The sequence below is a fragment of the Pelodiscus sinensis genome, chromosome 15, assembly GCF_049634645.1.
Source record: "Pelodiscus sinensis isolate JC-2024 chromosome 15, ASM4963464v1, whole genome shotgun sequence".
In the NCBI taxonomy this organism is placed as follows: domain Eukaryota; kingdom Metazoa; phylum Chordata; order Testudines; family Trionychidae; genus Pelodiscus; species Pelodiscus sinensis.
In genome coordinates, this window is record NC_134725.1 from 8611169 (window position 1) to 8630586 (window position 19418).

The 19418-nt window shown below is 41.7% G+C and overlaps 1 protein-coding gene across 2 annotated transcripts in view; it reads left to right on the plus strand.

Annotated features, from left to right (window-relative positions):
• Positions 1-19418, plus strand: part of SPPL3 (signal peptide peptidase like 3) — a 111613-nt gene that overhangs the window by 75211 nt on the left and 16984 nt on the right. For both annotated transcript variants that reach the window (XM_075898071.1, XM_006114751.4), the window contains 4 exons: positions 1816-1904; positions 9515-9634; positions 14589-14667; positions 16153-16265. In XM_075898071.1, the coding sequence (XP_075754186.1) occupies positions 1816-1904; positions 9515-9634; positions 14589-14667; positions 16153-16265 (401 nt within the window). The remainder of the gene's footprint in view (positions 1-1815; positions 1905-9514; positions 9635-14588; positions 14668-16152; positions 16266-19418) is intronic.

Consider the following 19418-nt stretch of genomic DNA (forward strand, 5'->3'; position numbering starts at 1 on the left):
GCTCCTTGTCCCCCCGCTATGCCTCTGCCTCCCCTGCTCTCCCCCAGAGTTGGTGCTGGGGGGAACCAGCTCTGCAGTTTCTCCCCTCATCAACTAATCAAGTAGTTAATAGAAATTCCATCGACTGCTTGATTAGCTGATAAAACGCAATTTTGACATCCCTATTGTGAGGTAGGCCTTTGGATTGCCCCTGGTGTTGGTATGCCATGTCTAGACCCCACTTCTGATACTCTCTCGAATAACTGTCAGTTTGATTTCCCTTCATCACCTCCCCACCTCTGTTATGGTTTTAGGATTCCCATCTCGGATGTATAGTTGGAGCTCTATAGGAAGGTCCCCTAGAAACTGTTGCATTTGCATCAGGAAAACTAGCTCTTCCATAGTCTTAATTATCTGTTCCTAAGATCCATGTTTCACAGTTTCTTTTAATCTCGTAGGCATATTCGAGCAATGCCATGTCCAGTTTCCACCTTATGGCTCTGAAATGGCAATGGGCATGTTCGGCGGTGAGCCCCATCTTAATTTTGGCTTTACGTTTAAAAAGTTAAGAGTCATTCATGTGTTCTCTGGGAATTTCAGTTGCCACTTCTGTTAGGGGGTCCACTAAGTTGGGATCTCAGCTCCACCATGAATTGGTCTTTAGGGATGTTGTACCCAAGACAGACCCTTTCAAAATTCTCTGACGGCCTCTACATCATCTCCTACCTGGTACATTGGATATTTCCTGGGTTGGAGCAGGGTGGTTAGTTGGTGTATTTGGAGTGTCCAGCTGCTTAGCTTTCTCCAGTTCATGCATACACACATTTTTGCTTCTCATCTTCTAAGCACTTCATCTCTATTTCTGCTTTTACACACTTTTGCTTCTCCTCTGCTTCTAAGCAGGAAGAACTCCATCTTGTTCTTAGAGGTCTGCCTGTCTTAAGGACACTCTCCTATCCTGAAGACAGTGGTGAGTGAGGGGCATGGCTGCCACCCTCTGCTCCTGTCCCCACAAGGTTGCTTCCCCCTGGCCTCACATGGACATTCTCCTGTTCCTCTGCTTTGTGGTATGAATCTTCTCTAGAGGTGGACATCTTGCGAGTAGGAATAAGAGATCCTCCGGAAAAGGGCTTTATTCCGGAGGATCGTGCCAGTCTAGACGCTCTTTTCCGGCTTTTCCCCAAGCCGGAAAAAAAGCGGCGGCCATGTTTATTTAAATCCCGCAGGGGATATTTAAATCCCCCGCGGATTTCCCTATTCTGACTTGCCTGCTTTGCATGCCTCTTCCGGAGAAGGGGCCAGTCTAGACGTAGCCTAAGTGCAGAAGGTGGGGGCCTGCAAAAGACCTGCAGATCCTGTCTGCTACCTAAAACTAAATCAAGAATTGCCTCTCCTCTTCTGGGGTGCAGGACTATCTGATCAAAAAAACAGTCATCAATGGGGTCTAAAAACATTCTCCCTGCATCTTGTCCTGAGGTGACTTGGTTAAAATCCCTCTTATTATTGCATTTTCTGTGTTTTATTATGAATCCTGTCTGATCTCCCTGAGTATTTCACTATCACTGTCATCTCCAGGTGAGATGGTTGATAGTCTGTTCCTACTTCTACACTCTTATTTATTCAAGCATGGAATTTCATTCAATAGGGATTGTAGTACTATTGGATTATAATATTTTAATTCTATTTTACTCCAATAGTGCAAACTATTCTCCCATTACTATGTGAGCTGGTATTACATATTCTATTTGATTATCTGTGAAATAACTGTGAATCAATCAATGAACCTCAATGGGAGTGTGAAACTTGAGTATTAAGAGATTGCTTTGTTTCTTGCAGGTCCCTTAACATGGACTTTGAGAATCAAGACAAGGAGAAAGACAGCAGCAGCTCACCTGGATCTTTCAATGGCAACAGCACCAATAACAGTAAGCACTCATAACTGCTCACATTAGTCCTCTTGTTTTCCCATAAGCTGAGCTAGTATGCTGCATTCAGGAATTTATCCATTTTATGTACTCTTGTGCTCTGCTGCTTGGATTTTTGCGATGTAGTGATGACATTTTATGTAGGCCAGTCTAACATGTAGACTTGATTTTAAAGTATGGTATAACTTTCAGGAAGGTACCTTTTGTGTGCTGGTAAGCAGTTCATTTTGAAGGAACTTGGTTGGCATGTATTCATGTACTTTTATGTGCCCAATCAATGCAGCCTCTGAAACAGAGTTGTTTTTTCTAAGTGATACTCACAGTACATATGCTCAGACATTTGTTCTGTTTTATTAATATAGTCTCATCCTCGTTACCAGTCTTTCTTTACCTGAGGAGCCTGTGCGTATTGTCAGTCTTCTAGTAACAGATTTAGAAGTGGAACAAATGTTTAAAGAGCCTATGAACATGGGGAGTCATTCTAGAATAGCTGCTCCTGATGAATTCACTATCTATGTGTATACTCTTCTGAAGCAAGAGTGCTGTATTCCAAATCAGTTTAATCCAGTTAAGCATCCATTGAAGATGCTTTTCTCCATAGCAGTTTGTTCTGCCAGAAGAGAAGAACAGGAAGCTTCACTGAATCATTTGGTTTTTTTCTCCCAGAATAATGGCTAAATGTCTGCCTAAATTTAGATCTTAACCATTCTGTGTTTTATGTGACTCATGATGTGGCCTTGCCTGCATTTCATTCTAATCCATTATAGCTCTGAGGAAGAAGTCTATACTATAGAGCTCTTGCTATCTAGGAGTTTGTGGGCAAAAGATCTTAGTGTCTCTCACAAGCTGCCTGATCTCTCCACTAATACATTATAGTTGATTAGAGTAGCTTAATAAACTCTGAGAAGGCTGTTTTGGATAGCTTGCAACTTCTGTATCTTCTAACAGTGGCCAGTGCTAGGTGCCCCAAAGGGAACGAACAGAACAGGTAATCCATCAAGTGGTCTATCCCCAGCTTCTGGTAAACAGAGGCTAAGGCAGATGTGGCCAACCACTTAGAAATGAACAGCCAAAATAGCTGTGGATAGAGTGCAAAGAGCCAGGTATTATATATTTATTTATATATATCTAGATATAGATATAGTACACAAAATGTAGTGATAAAAATAACATTACAGGACATTTTAGACAAAAACCAATAAAAAGTCCCAATAAACCAATTAAAAATAAAAAGTCTTTAGTCACTTAAATATTTCACGGCCAGTCCATAGATATTCAGCGAACTTGACAAGGAACAAATATCAAATTAAAGAAAACCCTCACACTTAAAAAAAAGCATCCCCACCATGTATTTTAAATTTAACACTACTGTCCTGTGAGTTTTTTAAAATTAAATTGAATTGAGAAGTAAATTAACCCAAGCTGGAGTGAAACAGGCACTTCAGGTTGTTGATCTCTGGTATGGTTTCCTCATTTTTTTTTAAACGTATGAAAATTATGGCTTTTTTATAGTTCTAAAAATTCAGGTCTGTCCCAGACTTCAAATATGACTGGTTCAAAAACAATAAGGGAGAGACTCATGTCTCAGAAGAATTGCTTCAGCCTGGCAAACAATAGCCTTTGAATTTTCTTTAAAGAAACTCTGTGTAGACCAGGCACATGCTGATTCTTTTTTTGCCCTTGAATTTAAATATGACATCTGTGTTGGCTGCCTTATTCTGCATCCGTGAAGACTTTGAGTTTAAGATGTTTCATCCCCCTTTCTGCCCCTCCCCCCCCACTCTAACCCAGTGCCTCACCCTTCCCCCAGATCCAGGCACCTTTAGCCCCCTGCCCTAACCCAATCCCTCACCCCTCGTCCAGAGCCAGGCACCCTCAGTCTCCCGCTCTAACCCAATCCCTCACCCAGAGCCAGGCACCCCCAGCCACCCTCCAACCTAATGCCTGTGTCTCACTGGAGCCGCCGCCATGCACTTCTCCCTCCAGGTGCTGGGGCACGTGTGCAGAATGACTGGACGTGAGCAGTTTGGGTGCGCAGCTCAGAACTAGCAAGAGCCACATTTCTTGGAGCAAAGAGCCACATGCCACTCTAGAGCAGTGGGTTGGCCACCCCTGGGCTTAGGACATCATTCTTGCCCATCCTGGCTAATGGCCATTGATTGGCCTATCTTCCATACATTTATCTAATTCTTTTTTTTTTAATTCTGTTGGTGTCTTGGCCTCCATAATATCAAAGACATCTTTCTGCACATAATTACAAATGCTTAGTGCTTGGAGAAACGGTTTTCATCTTCAGGGCTTTTTTAAAACATTAATTACGATAATGACCCTGTGAGGTGGGTTAGTGTCAGTGTTCCCTCTAAAGTGTGTAGCAGCACAGCTTCACAGGTGATTAATCAGCCATGCCCAGTAAGAGGCTCAGGGCTCCATGCATGGAGCTATCTGACTAGGTGGGGCTGATTAATCACCTGTGAAGTTGTGCTGCCACCCAGCTTGGAAAATTGAAATGTACACGTTATTTTCTCTTGCCTTCAGCAAGGCAATTATTAGAACCAGATTAGAATTTGGGGATTCATAGGTCCCCATCCCTCAAATCATCACAATGTCTATTTTTAGTATAACTCTGCTGCCTTTTAATATACAGGCAGTCCCCGAGTTACGCGGATCCGACTTATGTCGGATCCGCAGTTACAAACGGGGCCCTTCCTCTCCCTGGTCTCCAGCAGACCAGGGAGAGGAAGCAAAGCGGCGGAACACGCGGCCAGCTGACAGCCCAGACGCGTCTGGACTGTCAGCTGGCCGCGTGTTCCGCCGCTCTGCTCTGCTCTGCTCCTCCTCCCCCTCCCCCTGGTCTGCAGACCAGGGGGACGGGGAGCAGAGCGGAGCACGCAGCCAGCTGACAGCCCAGATGCGTCTGGGCTGTCAGCTGGCCGCGTGTTCCTCTGCTCTGCTCTGCTCTGCTCTGCTCTGCTCCCCCTCTCCTTCCCCCTCCCCCTGGTCTGCAGACCAGGGGGACGGAGAGCAGAGCAGAGCAAAGCCGTGGAGCCCGAGGGCAGCAGGATAGCCACGGCGCGTCTGGGCTGTCCCGCTGCCCGCGTGTTCCGCCGCTTTGCTCCGTACGGCTGTGGTATAGCAGCTGGGGCGCTGCCGGTTGGTCCCGTAACGCCGCTCTGGGCGCCACTGGACCAACCCAGCAGCACCCCAGCTGCTCTGCCCCAGGTGTCCCCAAGTCAGCAGCTGCTGAAAATGACCAGTGGCTGACTACAGGAAGCCCCTGCCCCGGGCTTCCTGGAATCAGCCGCTGATCAGTTTCAGCAGCAGCTGACTTGGGGATGCCTGGGGTTCTTAAGTTGAATCTGTATGTAAGTCAGAACTGGCGTCCAGATTCAGCCACTGTTGAAACTGATCAGTTTCAGCAGTGGCTGAATCTGGACGCCAGTTCCGACTTACATACAGATTCAACTTAAGAACAAACCTACAGTCCCTATCTTGTACGTAACCCAGGGACTGCCTGTAATCTATTCTAAGGTAACTCAAGATTAAGAGCAACTGGATTCTTAATTTTGTCTCTTTGACTATGCCAGCTGTTTTGAAATTACAAATTTTTGTGGTTTACAGTAAAGAGTAATGTGTAATGTGAATGACATGGCTGATATGGATATTATTGGTAGGCCTTAGTTTCACTTGCTTTTTTGGTAAGGACATTGAAATATTGGTGATTGAAAACTAAGTTGTTGGTTTAAGTTTTCAATTGACTTAATTCCATATTGGCATGGAAATCTTGACTAGCTATACCAATATATATGAATGAATAACCTATTCAAAAGTAACTTCCAAAATGTAAGTGATCTTTAAAACCTCACTTTCAAAAGTTTGTATTTCTACCTAATTCTACACATAATGATGTTTGTAACTATTTTGAGGACACAGCTATAACATTAGACTGCACCCATTATCTTCTGTTTTCTCAATATTGCATTGAAGGCCAGTTTTTCAACAAAAATGTGTTGCCTTTATTTAGGATAGCTCTTCTTTGGGTGATGGTCCGTATTGTGTTACAGTGAGGGTTTTGTGTATGGGTCTGTATTGGGGTTAGGGTTACCAGGTGTCCGGTATTGACCCAAACAGTCTGGTATTTTTGCTTCCTGTCCAGTAAAAAGAATTCAGAAAGTACCGGACACCTGGCAACCCTACATACACTCAGCAACTGGGCCCTGTCCCTCCCTTCCTCCCCCTTCCAGACTCCTTCTGGCCTTCCCCCCGCCCCCTTACCTGGTTCCGAAGGGAAGCTGTATTCTGGCTTGGAGGAGAAAAACAAGATGGTTGCTGGCAAAAAGCCTGAAAGACCTTTCTTCAAGGGCCATGATGGGTTTTATTTATTTATTTCTTTTGCTTAACTGTCGGGTCCTTTTTTTTTCTCCCCCTCAACAAATTTGGTCTCCCCCTTTTTTTAAACAGAATTTTTTTTCCCTCGGTATTTTTTTGGGAGGGTGTAGGGGCGAGGGTTCAGTATTTTTGGTTAAACCATCTGGCGACCTTGATTGGGGTGGATCACAGAGATCCCTCGAGATTGTCGCCCAAAGTGCTGATCATACCACTGAGCCCAGCTGTGTGCCCTCTGGGATACACCATATCCTGTTCTGGTGGGTCAGAAGCTCTGATGTTCCCTAGCAAAGGCACTGAGTTGGGGTAACAATGTCCCAGCAGAGTAACAGACACAGCTTAGCTCTGGGGAAGGCTTAGTTACAGGGACTTAGGAGCACCCAGGTGCACAGCCCATCAAAGGGGGGAGGGAGCAGAGGAGATGAGGTGTGTCCTGTGGGGAGACGCATCCCATCCTGCTAGCCCCAGCAGGGAGCTGCCAGAACTGGCATGGCAGAGAGGGGGAGAGGAGACAGGGGAGGCGCCCTTTCCATATCCCCAGCTCTGACATCCGTCCTGGGACCAGCGGGGGGAGCTGCTTTTGTTTGGGCTGTGATAACTCAGTACTGTGGCTGGCGGGCAGAGGCAGCGCTCTGAGCCAGGTGGCCTTTCACATTAGAGGGAACTTAAGTATACGATCAAGTTCACAACACTACACCCCCATGCCTCCCCTTCCCCATTAACTTCTTGAAGCATTCTGTTCAGAAGTGTGCATTACACGCTTAAGATAAACGAATATCTCTGGTGGGAACATTCTAGAAAGCTGTGTTTGTTTGGGACACAGGTACCACTGGTGGAGCTGAACTTATAAAATATCTGGGTTGGTTACATCTCCAGCTGCCTCCCATTTTTTCCCCATAAGTAGCCTTTGCTCTTGCACGTACAACTTAGTTTAGTTTTTCATCCAACACTTTTTTTGTCGTTTTAATGTTTTAGGAGTGTTGTAGTGTCCTGTTTGTGTCCTGTTGTGAAGCTTTTATTCTGATTTGGAATTTGAATTGCTTTACCTTACACACAGTTGTTGCTCAGGATAAGAAGTTTGGCTTAAAGTGGTGTGTCCTGCCTTTCAAGATGATGACATTGAACTCCACGAAGATTGCCTCATCTGCCTATAGGAGAACTATTTCTAGGCTTACTGTTTTGTGTGCCAACATGCAGTGCTTTGAGGAAGGCTCCTAAGTCATTGGTGCTGGAATTGCAGAGACCATACATGCCAAGTTACAGTTAGGCAGGCAGCCTCTTTCTATTCCTGTTTTATCATCTTCAGAATACCAGAATGAGGCCATGACAGAGAGCTTTAGGAGTTCTCAGACTTGGGCTTGTGAGGCTCTTATGGGAATGCCTGGAATCCAGCAGACAACCTAAGCCTTCGGAGCTTGGTGTCTGGAGTGCAGGGTTTGCAGGCCAGGAGCTCAGCTGTGAAGGCAGCACCTCTCTCAGCAGCAGTGCAGAAGTAAGCACGGCAGAGTATGAGTTAGGAGAGGAGGGAAATTTGTCAGTTTGTTGGAAAAGGTTGTTAAAGCCCAAACTATTTTCCAAAGGGGGTTCCAGCAAAAAAGTTTGAGACTCCCTGAAATATTGTTTTTAGTTTTACCAAAGCCCATTTTCAGCATTTCTTATTCTCTCATGTCCCAGAAGTCTAATTCTTAGACTCTAGTTAATTCAGGATATTGCCATGTATCTTTTCACTAGCATCAAACTATTTCAACATATCACTTCTGTTTTTAAAATTTCTTATATGGGTCCCTATACAATTCTGTATTTTTTAAAGTTAGTAATGGTTAAGCTTAATAGATCCCAGCAAACCTTTCACCTATATTAGTGGTGGGCAATTTGGAGGCCTGCACTTCGAATGCCTCCTGCCTCCCTTACAGTGCTTTTAGAGGTCCCCGCTTGTCCCCCTTCCTCCCAGAGCTGTTTGCTGCATTCTAGCTGAGAGACAGAGGGGGAGGAGCAGGGAGAGAGCACAAATCAGGCAGTTTGTGCGTTCCGAAATTGGGGGGCGGGAGCAGTTAAGTGCAGGGATCTGGTGCTTCAGTGTGCAAGAGGTGTGTGGGGGAGAGGCAGATAGAGAGGCCACAGGTGGTACCTAGTGGTCCGTGGGCTGCTGCAGCCTACTGAGGAAAAGGAGTACCACTCATGAGACCTCCTTCATGATTGTCCATCCCTGACTTATATATTACCATATGATCTTAGTGGATGGATCAGTCTTAAACCTTTAGTATTTATGTTCAAGTTTATATCAAAATAGTATTGTAGTATGTACTCATTTGGAGTAATATTTTAAAGCTATTTTAGGATAGGTCTGCACTTCAAGTAAAAACCCACAGCTGGTCCTTGCCAACTGACTTGGGTTTGCAGGGCTAGGGCTAAGGTATAGACATTTGCACTCAGATTGCAGCCGGAGTTCTGGGGCCCCCCACTTCATGGGAGCCTCTGCTCCAGCTTGTGCCCGAATTCTACATCACAGTTCAGCAGCCACTTAGCCTGAATCGGTTGGCAAGGGCCAGCAACAGGTTTTAAGTTGCAGCGTAGACATAATCTTAGTGATGTATATGCTTATGAAAATTTGATTATTTTTTTATTCTGTACATTACCATGTAGCTGTAGAAACAGTGCTAAATATTGAACCTCTTTCATCCAGGACGCTTATCTGGCAACATCTGTGGTCTGGCAAGACCACAGATGTTGCTTGATCAGAGAATCCCAGCCGCAGAGGTTGAGAGCGGCTGGGAGTAGAGCTTGTGTAATTTTTGTCTAGGCTAAGATAAATAGTATAGTAAATGTGAGATGGGATTGGGAATTAAACTTCTGCAGTTCATGCTATACCTGCTGTCATTTCTTGGCAATCACAAATTACATCTTGAACACAGACTGCCATTATTCCTCACCCATCTCTCTCCTGGGGCTCCACAGAGCAGGATAAATTTGCTGCTGTGCCTTACCCATTCCCAATCAAAGAGTGGTTAAGTCTTAGTTGAAAAACTAGCTTTGTATTCAGTATTCTAGCTGGGCCCTAATATATTTCCTTGAAAGTAAATAGGTATCTCAGAATTCACTATAGAGTCCTTGGCTATGTATGGGAAATGGACTACAAAACAGACCAGGAGAGGATCTAAATAAGATACTATGTTATGTTTGCTGAGAAATTCTATAAATGAAGCCTCTTATGTTCTTTTTTTCTGCAGGTATCCAGACCATCGATTCTACCCAAGCACTGTTCCTTCCCATTGGAGCATCTGTTTCTCTCCTAGTCATGTTCTTCTTCTTTGACTCTGTTCAAGTAGTCTTTACGATATGCACAGCAGGTGATTATTTTCTTCTATTTATGTTCGTCAGTCTCAAACAGGAAATGTTAATCATTTTGAGTCTTGTCGCTAAGTACTGAAATGCTTTTATGGGTATGGGTAGTGTGATGCAAGGAAATGAAAAACATGACTGATCATCCTGAAAGGTTGCATTTCCATACTTTTTTACAGAATAGATATATTTAAGAGTGAATGGAATTGACCAATTTTCTGAGTCGTGTGAAATGCGCTTTAGAAATAAAATGTATATGTGAGTTATAAAGTAATGCCTATAATCGTGTGTAGAAGTGCTTCAAAATCCAGACATTTTTATCTTTTTCTTCAGTACTTTTAATTTCAGGTCATTCTTTTGGTCTGTTCCCTGTTGTTTTTGTTCTTACCCTGGTTTTAATGTTCAAGGCCCAACAGCCTAATATCTGGATGCAAAGGAAAGATGGGGAAAATAGTAAGAAGCTAGTACGGCTCCATCGGAAACTCTAAACACCTGAAAACCAAAAAGTGTAAACATGGGATATGTTGCTTGCTAAAAATGAGGACAAAAGAAAAGTATAAACTTGTAGGTTCAAAACTGGAAAGGCTAAGGCACAAAATGAGTGTCATCAAGCAAGGGCAGTAAAACAATAAGAAGAGATTCTATAGATACTTTCATCTTCTTGCTCCTAATGTATGAGTAGGTCTTCCATATAGTGGGGAAGGAGGAAAGGTGATTACCGGCAGTATTGAGAGTTGATAATGCATGATATCAAAAAGCTAAATTGTGACCAGATACTTAACACAATATTATCAACACAGGAAGAAGGAATGCAAGCCAAAATAGGGAAAGAACAGGTAAAGAGAATATTTAATTAAGTTAGACATGTTTCACGTTGGCAGAACCTGAGAAAATTCACCATAAAATGGAACTACCTGAAATAGCCTCACTAGGCATTATCTTAGGCCACATCTTCACTTGCTGGAAGATCGATGCTGTGGTCGTGAAGACCTGCTAAATCAAACGTTAAGGGTGCCCCTTGTTGACATGACAAGGAGTGAGGGAAGTCGATGGGAGCATTTGCTCCCATTGACCTCCCACTTGGGAGACCGTGCCAGAGTTCAAATTAAGGTATGTTGTCTCCAGCTAAGCAGTTATTGTAGCTGGAATTGTGTCTCTTTGACCTTCTGTATATGTATACATGTGGCCTTGGAGAACTCACGGAGGGTGGGTAAGGTCCCAGAGGACTGGAGAACCATAAACATAGTATCGGCCTTTAAAAGGGGGAATAAAGAGGATCCAGGGAACTCTAGACCAGTCATCTTAACTTTGATATCTGGAAAGATACTGAAACAAGTGATTAAACATCAGTGTGTAATTATCTAAAGACCAATAGGATTATAAGAATACCCAGCCAGTATGGATTTATTAAGAACAAATCACGCCACACTAACCTAATTTCCTTATTTGGCAAGGTTACTGGCTAGTAGATGGGGACAGGAAGCAGTAGACTTAATAGATAAGACGTGTGTGTATATATAATGTAGTATTGATTTTTTTGAGGCTTTTTGACAGTCTCATGAGCAAACTAGGGTAGAGTGGTTTAAATAGTGTTACTATAAGAAGGGTGCAAAAGTGATTGAAACACTACTCAGAGTAGTTATGAATGATTAGTTTTTAAACTGAGGGGACATGACATCAATTGTTTGCAGTATTCAAGCTCAGGGAAAGAAGGAGGGTGGAGGCATGATGACAGGGGTAGGGAGGTGTCAGAGAACAAGGCAGAGCAACTGCAAAGCCCCATAGCCGGGGGCCAGAAGGGCAGCCCTACCGCTGGGGCCTGGGAGCACAGCCTGGCAGGGCTGTGCTCCTGACTGTGGGGCTCTGAGGCCACGTTGCTTCTTTTCCCAAGTGCCCCATATCCCCTCCATCAGTGCCAGCCGCTGCGCTGTGGCCAGAGCGGAGCCCTCAGCAAGAAGCAAAAGAGGGGCTGTTATTGACCTCCACCTCTGTGGCAAACTCTCTTGTTCAAGACCACTCGGGTCCCAAGGGTGCTGGACTAGGGAAATTCATCCTGTACTTAGGTAGGAAAAGTGAAACATGCAAGTAAAAAATGAGAGATAACTGGCTAGGATGTAGTACTGTTGTGGAAAAATGGGCGGGGGGGGGGAAAGAGGGAGAGTTACAGTGGACCACAAATTGAATGAGTCAGCAGTGTAATGCAATTAAAATAAAGGTTACAATCAGACGTGTTAACATCAGTGTCATGTAAGGTATGGATACTAATTGACATATTCTGTTGGGATTTGGTGAGACCTCATTTGGAGTGTGAGTCTGGTTCTGAATCTTTCCATCTTGTCTGCATTTTTCCTAGAAGAAAGTAACAAACATGAAAGATTTAAAAAACCTGCCCTGTGAGGAGAAACTAAAACAATAGGGCATGTTTAATCTGAAGATGGTGACTGGGGTGTGGGTGGAGAGGAACCCAATTATTCTTTAGATACGTTTAGTACTATTATAAAAAGGACAGTGATAATTTGTTGTCCACGTTCATTGAAGGTAGAACAAGGAGTAATGGAATTAATCTGCAGCAGGGGAGATTGAGGTTATATATTGGGAATACCTTCTAATTATAAGGATAGTTAAGCTCTTTAGTAGGCTACCAAGAAAGGTTGTAGAATCCCCATCATTGGAGATTTTTAAGAACAGATGAGGCAAATGCCTGCCAGGTATATTTGTTTAGGTATATTTGGTCCTGCCTCAGCACTTGGGACTGAACTAGAAGACCTGTCCAAATCCCTTCTGATGACACATTTCTATGAATTTGATTTTTGTACAATTTGAAAAAATGTGTATAAAAATTTTACTTGGTAATCATAGAAAATAAAATTTAAAAATTGTAAGTACTGTAGCGGTGCCACCTCTTCACATTTTCACCCTTTAGTCTGCTCTTGCTTTAGCTTAAATTTTTGCATGCAGCAATTGTCAACACTCTGACTGCAGGAAGAAATTCATAATGGCCTTTTGGTCCTACTTGTGAAGTTCTTTCAGTATATTGTTTGCTGATCATGATATCACTAAGAAGGTGCTTCATGTTGCTCCCATGTGGTAGAGCCATGAATATTCTACACACCATAAAAGTTATTCTCTTCTACCTGATTCTCTAGAGAGGGAAGTTGGAAAAAAAATCCTTCTGTGACCTGATCAGTTAAAACTGTTTTTACAGTATTAGGTAACTTTTTAAATGGCACTTGATCATAAACCCTTTTTCTTAGTTGTCAGTTCTTGTTAGCTCTACTTGTAGTAAGTTACTGCTCTCTTTTTTTGTGTAATTTTATTGCAGCATGTTAATCCTTTTTCAACTTCCGATTTTTTTTGACATTTGTCACTTTATTTGCAGAATTTGTCATCATCTTTAATGTATAGGTAGGCTTTATCATGTTTAGGAGTGCAAGGCAAGGCTGGTGACAGATCCTTCTGTTTTCTTCTTGCTAAATCAACCTAGTGGTATTGGGATAATTTCTCTGAAGCCATTTACTTTTGTGATGGGGTTATTGTCCTATTAATTGGTCTTGCCATATGGAGGATGCTGTTCCTTATGTTGCAGAGTTTGCTACTAAGACTGTGTATCAACATGGAGATCTTGATTAGGGTGGAGAAATTTAGATCTTTCTTTCCCCAAAACTGCTTTCTGTGAGCCCACTGCTACAAATTAGCGCTTTTTGATGGGTATTATTAAGTAGTCTCCACTCTAAATAATTTTACAATTGTAATATTACATTGAATTATATGGCAATAGCTGCAAAATTAAGTGAAACTTAACATGTAGGAAGTTGCAACAGGACCTCCTTTAGTTGTTTTTTTCAAACATTACTGTATTGATTTGATGTGTGCGTGAGAGAATCTTTTTGTTAATTTTCTTCTTCCAATTAAGATGTGTATGTCCCAAAAGGTGCTTAAAGAAGGGAAATATAGGACATACCCATCACTTTAATGGATAGCAGACTTATGCTGTAAGGTGAAGAGATTCTTCCCATTGCTGTTGCAATCCTCTTTTGACACAGCAGTTTTAAAATCTGCATAAGTGGTATTTGACGCATCATTCTTTACGCATCCTATTCCCTCATTTATTAAAACATCATAATGTAATTGTGTGTGACTTTGTAGCTATAGAATCATATTTTTATTTGAGATATTTGATCCTGAATTAGATTTTGTTGTGCTAAAAGAGAGTGTTATGTTGGGAGAAAAATGAATGTATTACAAATATAGACATATCAATAGCTAAACTTTGGTAGCTCTGCTGATAAAATAGAAAATGTGGGTTTGTTGGAAACATACATAAACATGTGGATTATATATGGTAAATTACAAAACATATGGATTAAAATACAATTACAGATTACTATAACATTTGATATATGTTTTTGAATTCTAATTCTTGTTTTAAATTGTACAGGTTGGACCTCCCGGTCTGGCACCCTCAGGATCTAACTGTTTCTGGATGAGGGATTTTGCCGGACTAGGGAAGGTCATGTGTTTCCATGTTAGGAGGATGGGGGCTTTAGAGTAGTTCCTCTTGATATGATGCAGTATTTTGGAAATGTTTCATAACCAGATTGTGATGTATCTTTTTTTCTTTTGATTGACTGCCTGGAGTAATTGGACACAATATTTTGTCTCTTTGATCAAACCCACAAGTTATATGAAGATTGTTGAAAAAAATTCAATCTGTATATTTTTCTCTGAAATTCTTTTTAATTGTATAATTTTAGTTGACAATAAATGTAAGTGTAAATTTATTTACATTTTATTTATAGAAGTCCTGCAAAAAAATCTTAGCTTTAATCTGTTTTCCCTTTTAATAATGCTATATTATGTTATACTAAGATATTGTCACAAAGCTTCCTCAAACTGGGAGCTGTGTGCACACAGTAGAAAATGGATCTGAATGTACTAATGTTACATTTTCTCTTTTTCTAGTCCTTGCAACAATAGCCTTTGCTTTCCTTCTGCTCCCAATGTGCCAGTATTTAACACGACCTTGTTCTCCTCAAAACAAGTAAGGACTTGATAAATCTTTTGTATGTTGCATTTATTTCTCCTCAATGAGATTTTTTTTTTTAATCTGGAGTTTCTGCTACTGCTACTAACCCCCAGGGCTTCAGTGCTAATTGTTTGCATAGTTCTGGTGCTCTTTGCCAAAACTGTGTTCCCACTTTAAATCTAGGAAGCACAATTTCTGCTTGTCATACACGCTTGCCAGCGTAGGGAATGTGATACCATTGCAAGAGATTAGTGTTCTTCAGTGTCTTTTCGAAGTTTGGCTTGCTTTGGATGAGATTTCACTTTGTTTTTAGGAGCTGGTGTTAGACTTTCATATAAAGCTAGTACGGTTGCGTAATGGTAATTAAGTCTAGGTGTTTCAGAGACTTTGGTGACCATGTAATAGGTACTTCAGCGTGAGTGACAGCTGTTTATTGTCCTGTTTAAAATGAGTTGCAGGCCATGTGGACAGTATCCACACTGCAAAACCACCATATTGAGCATCATATTGAGTTGACGGTCAGATCTCCTGTGAGTCTCGTGAAAGAGCGAATAATTAAATGGACATAGACCAGGATGGATATGAATTGCTGACTTTTATTATTTAAATCAGTTTATTTTTTAAAAATAGGCCTCTCTTGAAATTGACAACCTATGTTAAGGCCCGGTTTTAAAATATTTTAATTTAGTATCGTAAATTTGTTTTTTAAAATAAACAGTAAGTTAGATGCCTGACTTGGTGGTAGTCACTGGACAAGCAACTGGAGCAAGCATTGGTTGGAGGTGCTAAGCCTGCTTTTGACACTGAAAATAAATCTTCTTTTGTTCTGCATGTGCAGAGAGAATATTTTCTTCATGTATTTTAAGTAAATTCTAATTTCTGTCCAAGTAGATACTAATAAGTAATAAGTAAAAAGTAAATCTAGTAAATATAAAATGTATTGTTACCAATTTCTAACACACAAAAAGTAAAATTTATCATCTGAATAAATGTACATTAAATGTTATAATTGCTTACACTGTCCACACACATTTATCTATCTACTTGAAAATGAAGCACCAAATTCAGTGTAAAGGTTATATTTAGTTGCAGATCAACATGTTTTAATATTTACTAACCAATGAGAATAAACTTTCTTTGAGAAAATACTATATGCAAATGTAAAACATGATTAAAACGATTATTTAAATCAAGGTTTCCTGATTGCTTATTTAAATCATAATTTAAATAGGTGATTTAAACTGCTTTAAATTAAATAAACTTTTACTGACATAGAATAACACTTTCATCTCTCCACTTCATCATTTAGCTATTTAAATGTGCCTTTATTGTTGCTGCCTTTGGTACCTTTTTATGGCAAAGAGAACTTACTTTTTAATTCTGGTATCTTTCATGAGTATTATACTACACATGAGCCTTGTCCAAACAGAGCCAGAGGTTTTTCTGGGCTTTAAATGCAAAGCATTAAATCTTTCAACTAACATGGTGTGTTGTTTGCAGGATTTCCTTTGGCTGTTGTGGACGTTTCACTGCTGCTGAGCTGCTCTCATTCTCCCTGTCTGTTATGCTTGTCCTTATCTGGGTCCTAACTGGCCACTGGCTCCTCATGGATGGTAAGAATATGAACTATGGGTCAAGTTCCAGCTGATATACTTACTGCCAAAGCCAGGATCCTGGTGAAATTTGCTAGCAGTTTGATTCATTCCTGAGTCATACAAGTAAAATGTTAGACAGCACTTGGCAAACCTTTGTAAAATATGTGGCAAGCTAATGGAGAGTCTGTACAGATGCTGGAGTTGTTCACTTACATTGTAATAATGTTGTGGGTTTTTTTTTGTCTGTTTACAAAACAGGATTTTTATAACTAACAGGTCTAACCAAGAGCACCTTTATACTCCTGGATACCAAGTAATAACTATCCCAGTAGGCAGTGGCACAAGCCACTTTAAATCCTTGTGAGCTAGTGGAGATGACTAGTTTCTAACAGTGATGGAAAGAGTCTACTGTGTGAGGAAGTGGGATGTATTGAGTTGTTTCCCTGTCTTGCACCAGCAGATGGTGTTTGTGCTGGTCTGGCCAGAAATGGTGAAGTGGTAGCCTCAGTGTTAATAGTTAAAGTGAGATTTCTGCTTAAATAAACAAGTGACACAATTCTTTCCTCCTACATTCTTGGAGGATCTTTTTTCAGTGCCTCTGATTTTGAGTAAATTATACAGATTTTCATGATAGTCCATGAATGGGAACTTTTTAATGAACCTTTCCTGCTCCTGGAGATGTCTTTCAAGTAAAGGGTCAGAAGGTCTTCAGGCTGGTAGACCTGATTTCGTTGTTCATAGTTTTAAAATGAATACTCAAACTTTTTTGTGGCATGGATCACATCTCAATAGACATCTCTCTTCCCATTTGTGATTCTCTGGTGAAAACCCCTCCACATCCATGACAGAATAATATCCTGGTGGAAACTGCAGCAATTGGTTACATGGAAAAATAATGCTAGAAAGGTGGCTATAAATATCAATAGACACATTAAATGCAGTTTAGCAGTTGAAAATTAAGGCAGCTCTTTATGTCCAGATAGCTTTCTGCAGATCAGAGTTCTTCTTGCACCGTCTACTTTAGATCATGGTGAATTGTTGTTAAAAAAACAATTTAATCTCTGTAAGTATATGTTGTAAAACAGTAAGAAGATATGCTTATAACAACAGTTTATCTGGTAGAGAGATATTAAATACCTTGACAAACAAAAGATTAAACTCTCATTTCTGCCTCTTTGATTACATCCCCTAAATCTCATCTGATGGAGTGGTTTCTCGATCAGAAAGCAGCTGAAGAGCACTTGGATTTCTAACATCTCTCGATATTAGTTCTGATTCCTAACTGATTTCTTCAGTTTATTTTGATTATTTTAGAACTGAGGTATGTAGAATATGGGACTTACAGGTCAAGACACTTAAACCCTTCCATCCTCAAATGCAAAATGAATACAGCCTCTCTCTGACTTACGAACCAGTTACGGACCAAGCAATTGGTCATAACTTGGTTGGTTCGTAAGTCGGACCCCCACAGAGTTACATGCGACCATGCTGTTTGTAAGAGCGGATCACATTCATAACTCGGGGTCCGCCGTTTACTACAGTTACAGTTGTAACTGCGAACGGTTGTAAGTCAACCATTGCAACTCGGGGACCAGCTGTATTAGGATGCTGTCCTTCTGTCGTACTGCTGGCAAAAGATAAAACCTCATCCACAGACTTTTAATGAGAAAGCATGAGGTGATTGAAGTTGTATTCAGGTTTGTTCACTGAAATCACTGATATAACTTGTTTCATACTTCAAGGCAAAAGTTGCTAAACTATACTTGGTCATCTGAGAAGTAATCTGAAGAACGAAGCTATCTGAAATTGGAACTGTAGAAGGTGATATGATAAGAAAGGGGACAGACATTAAATAGCTTATTTTATCCATTTTAACTGCTCTAAATGTTCTTGTATTTGTCTCATAAGGACTTGCCTTTTTAGATTACCTGATTCTATTGGTTCATAATTATGATGACTGGCTAATGCAGGGCTTTTCAACTTTGGAAGCCCCAAGGGCCACAATGATACTTTCAGCCAAGCGTTGCAATTTAGCAGTGGTTGCATATACATGCAAATGTATATGCAAATATCTTTCACACAATGTCTTCGTGCTCCCAACGCCTCCTTGCTGGGGACTAGAAATGCACGCTTACTGTACCCATCTGTTCCAGCCAGCCCGCCCACTTGTGTCTTTCACTGCTCTCCCTGCCTGGGAGACACCTCACCATTGTGGAGCATGTTCCCAGTGGAGGCCATGTTCAAAGGATCTCACCCACCCATAGGCTGCGTGTTGAGCCCACTGTAAACCCAAACCACGCCATGGGCCGCACACAAACAGGCCGCGTGCTAATTGAACATGCTAATTGAACAATCTGTTGCTGCCTAGCCAGTTGGTGGAAGCAGAAAGAACTCTTGTTTCTTTAGTGAATTAGACTGTAGATTCTCTCTGCTGCATTCGCTCTAGAACAAGTTGGTGCTGATTGAGCAGAAGTATTTATATCCAAGTCCCCATTGTGTTATATGCTGTCAATAAAGTTACAGTTCCTTATTAAGGAGAGAAGCTTCCAGTTTTGCACATATTGGGGAGATGTGATCCTTTTCTGGCTAAGTTCTCAATACAGCAGAAAGCAAAGAAAGATTACTGGGGCAATACTAGCATCCAGCATGAATTGTTGATGCCCCACCTCAGCACTGGATTAGTTTCTTAATCTTATACGTAAGTTTTAGGATGGAGTCAGGCCCGCTGATGGATAGTGGGGATGCAGAGGGGCAATTGGCATGGCTCCGAGGGTTTGAGAGGGGAGGGGGTGCCGTGGTCTGGCTAGGCCAGTGGTCACCAACCAGTAGATCATGATCTACCGGTAGATCCTGGAGCCTCTGACAGGGGATCCTGACTGGTTTGGCCAGGAAGCTATTAAGCGCTGGCACTTCAGTTGCTTTTTTACCCACTGTCATGCTGTTCCTGCCCTTGCAGCTGCCCCTCTGGGAGCCTCCTGCTTGCTGTGCAGGCTATGGGAGGGAAAAGGGGGGGAGGGTGCTGATGTCAGGGTGTCCTTCCTCCCCCCACTCCTGTACCCGATCTCCACACATAGTGAAGGGGATAGAGGGAGCTTGGCAATGCAAATCTCTGTCACTTTCACACCCTGTGTGTGTGTGTGTCTGTCATCCTCACAAACACACACTGTCCTT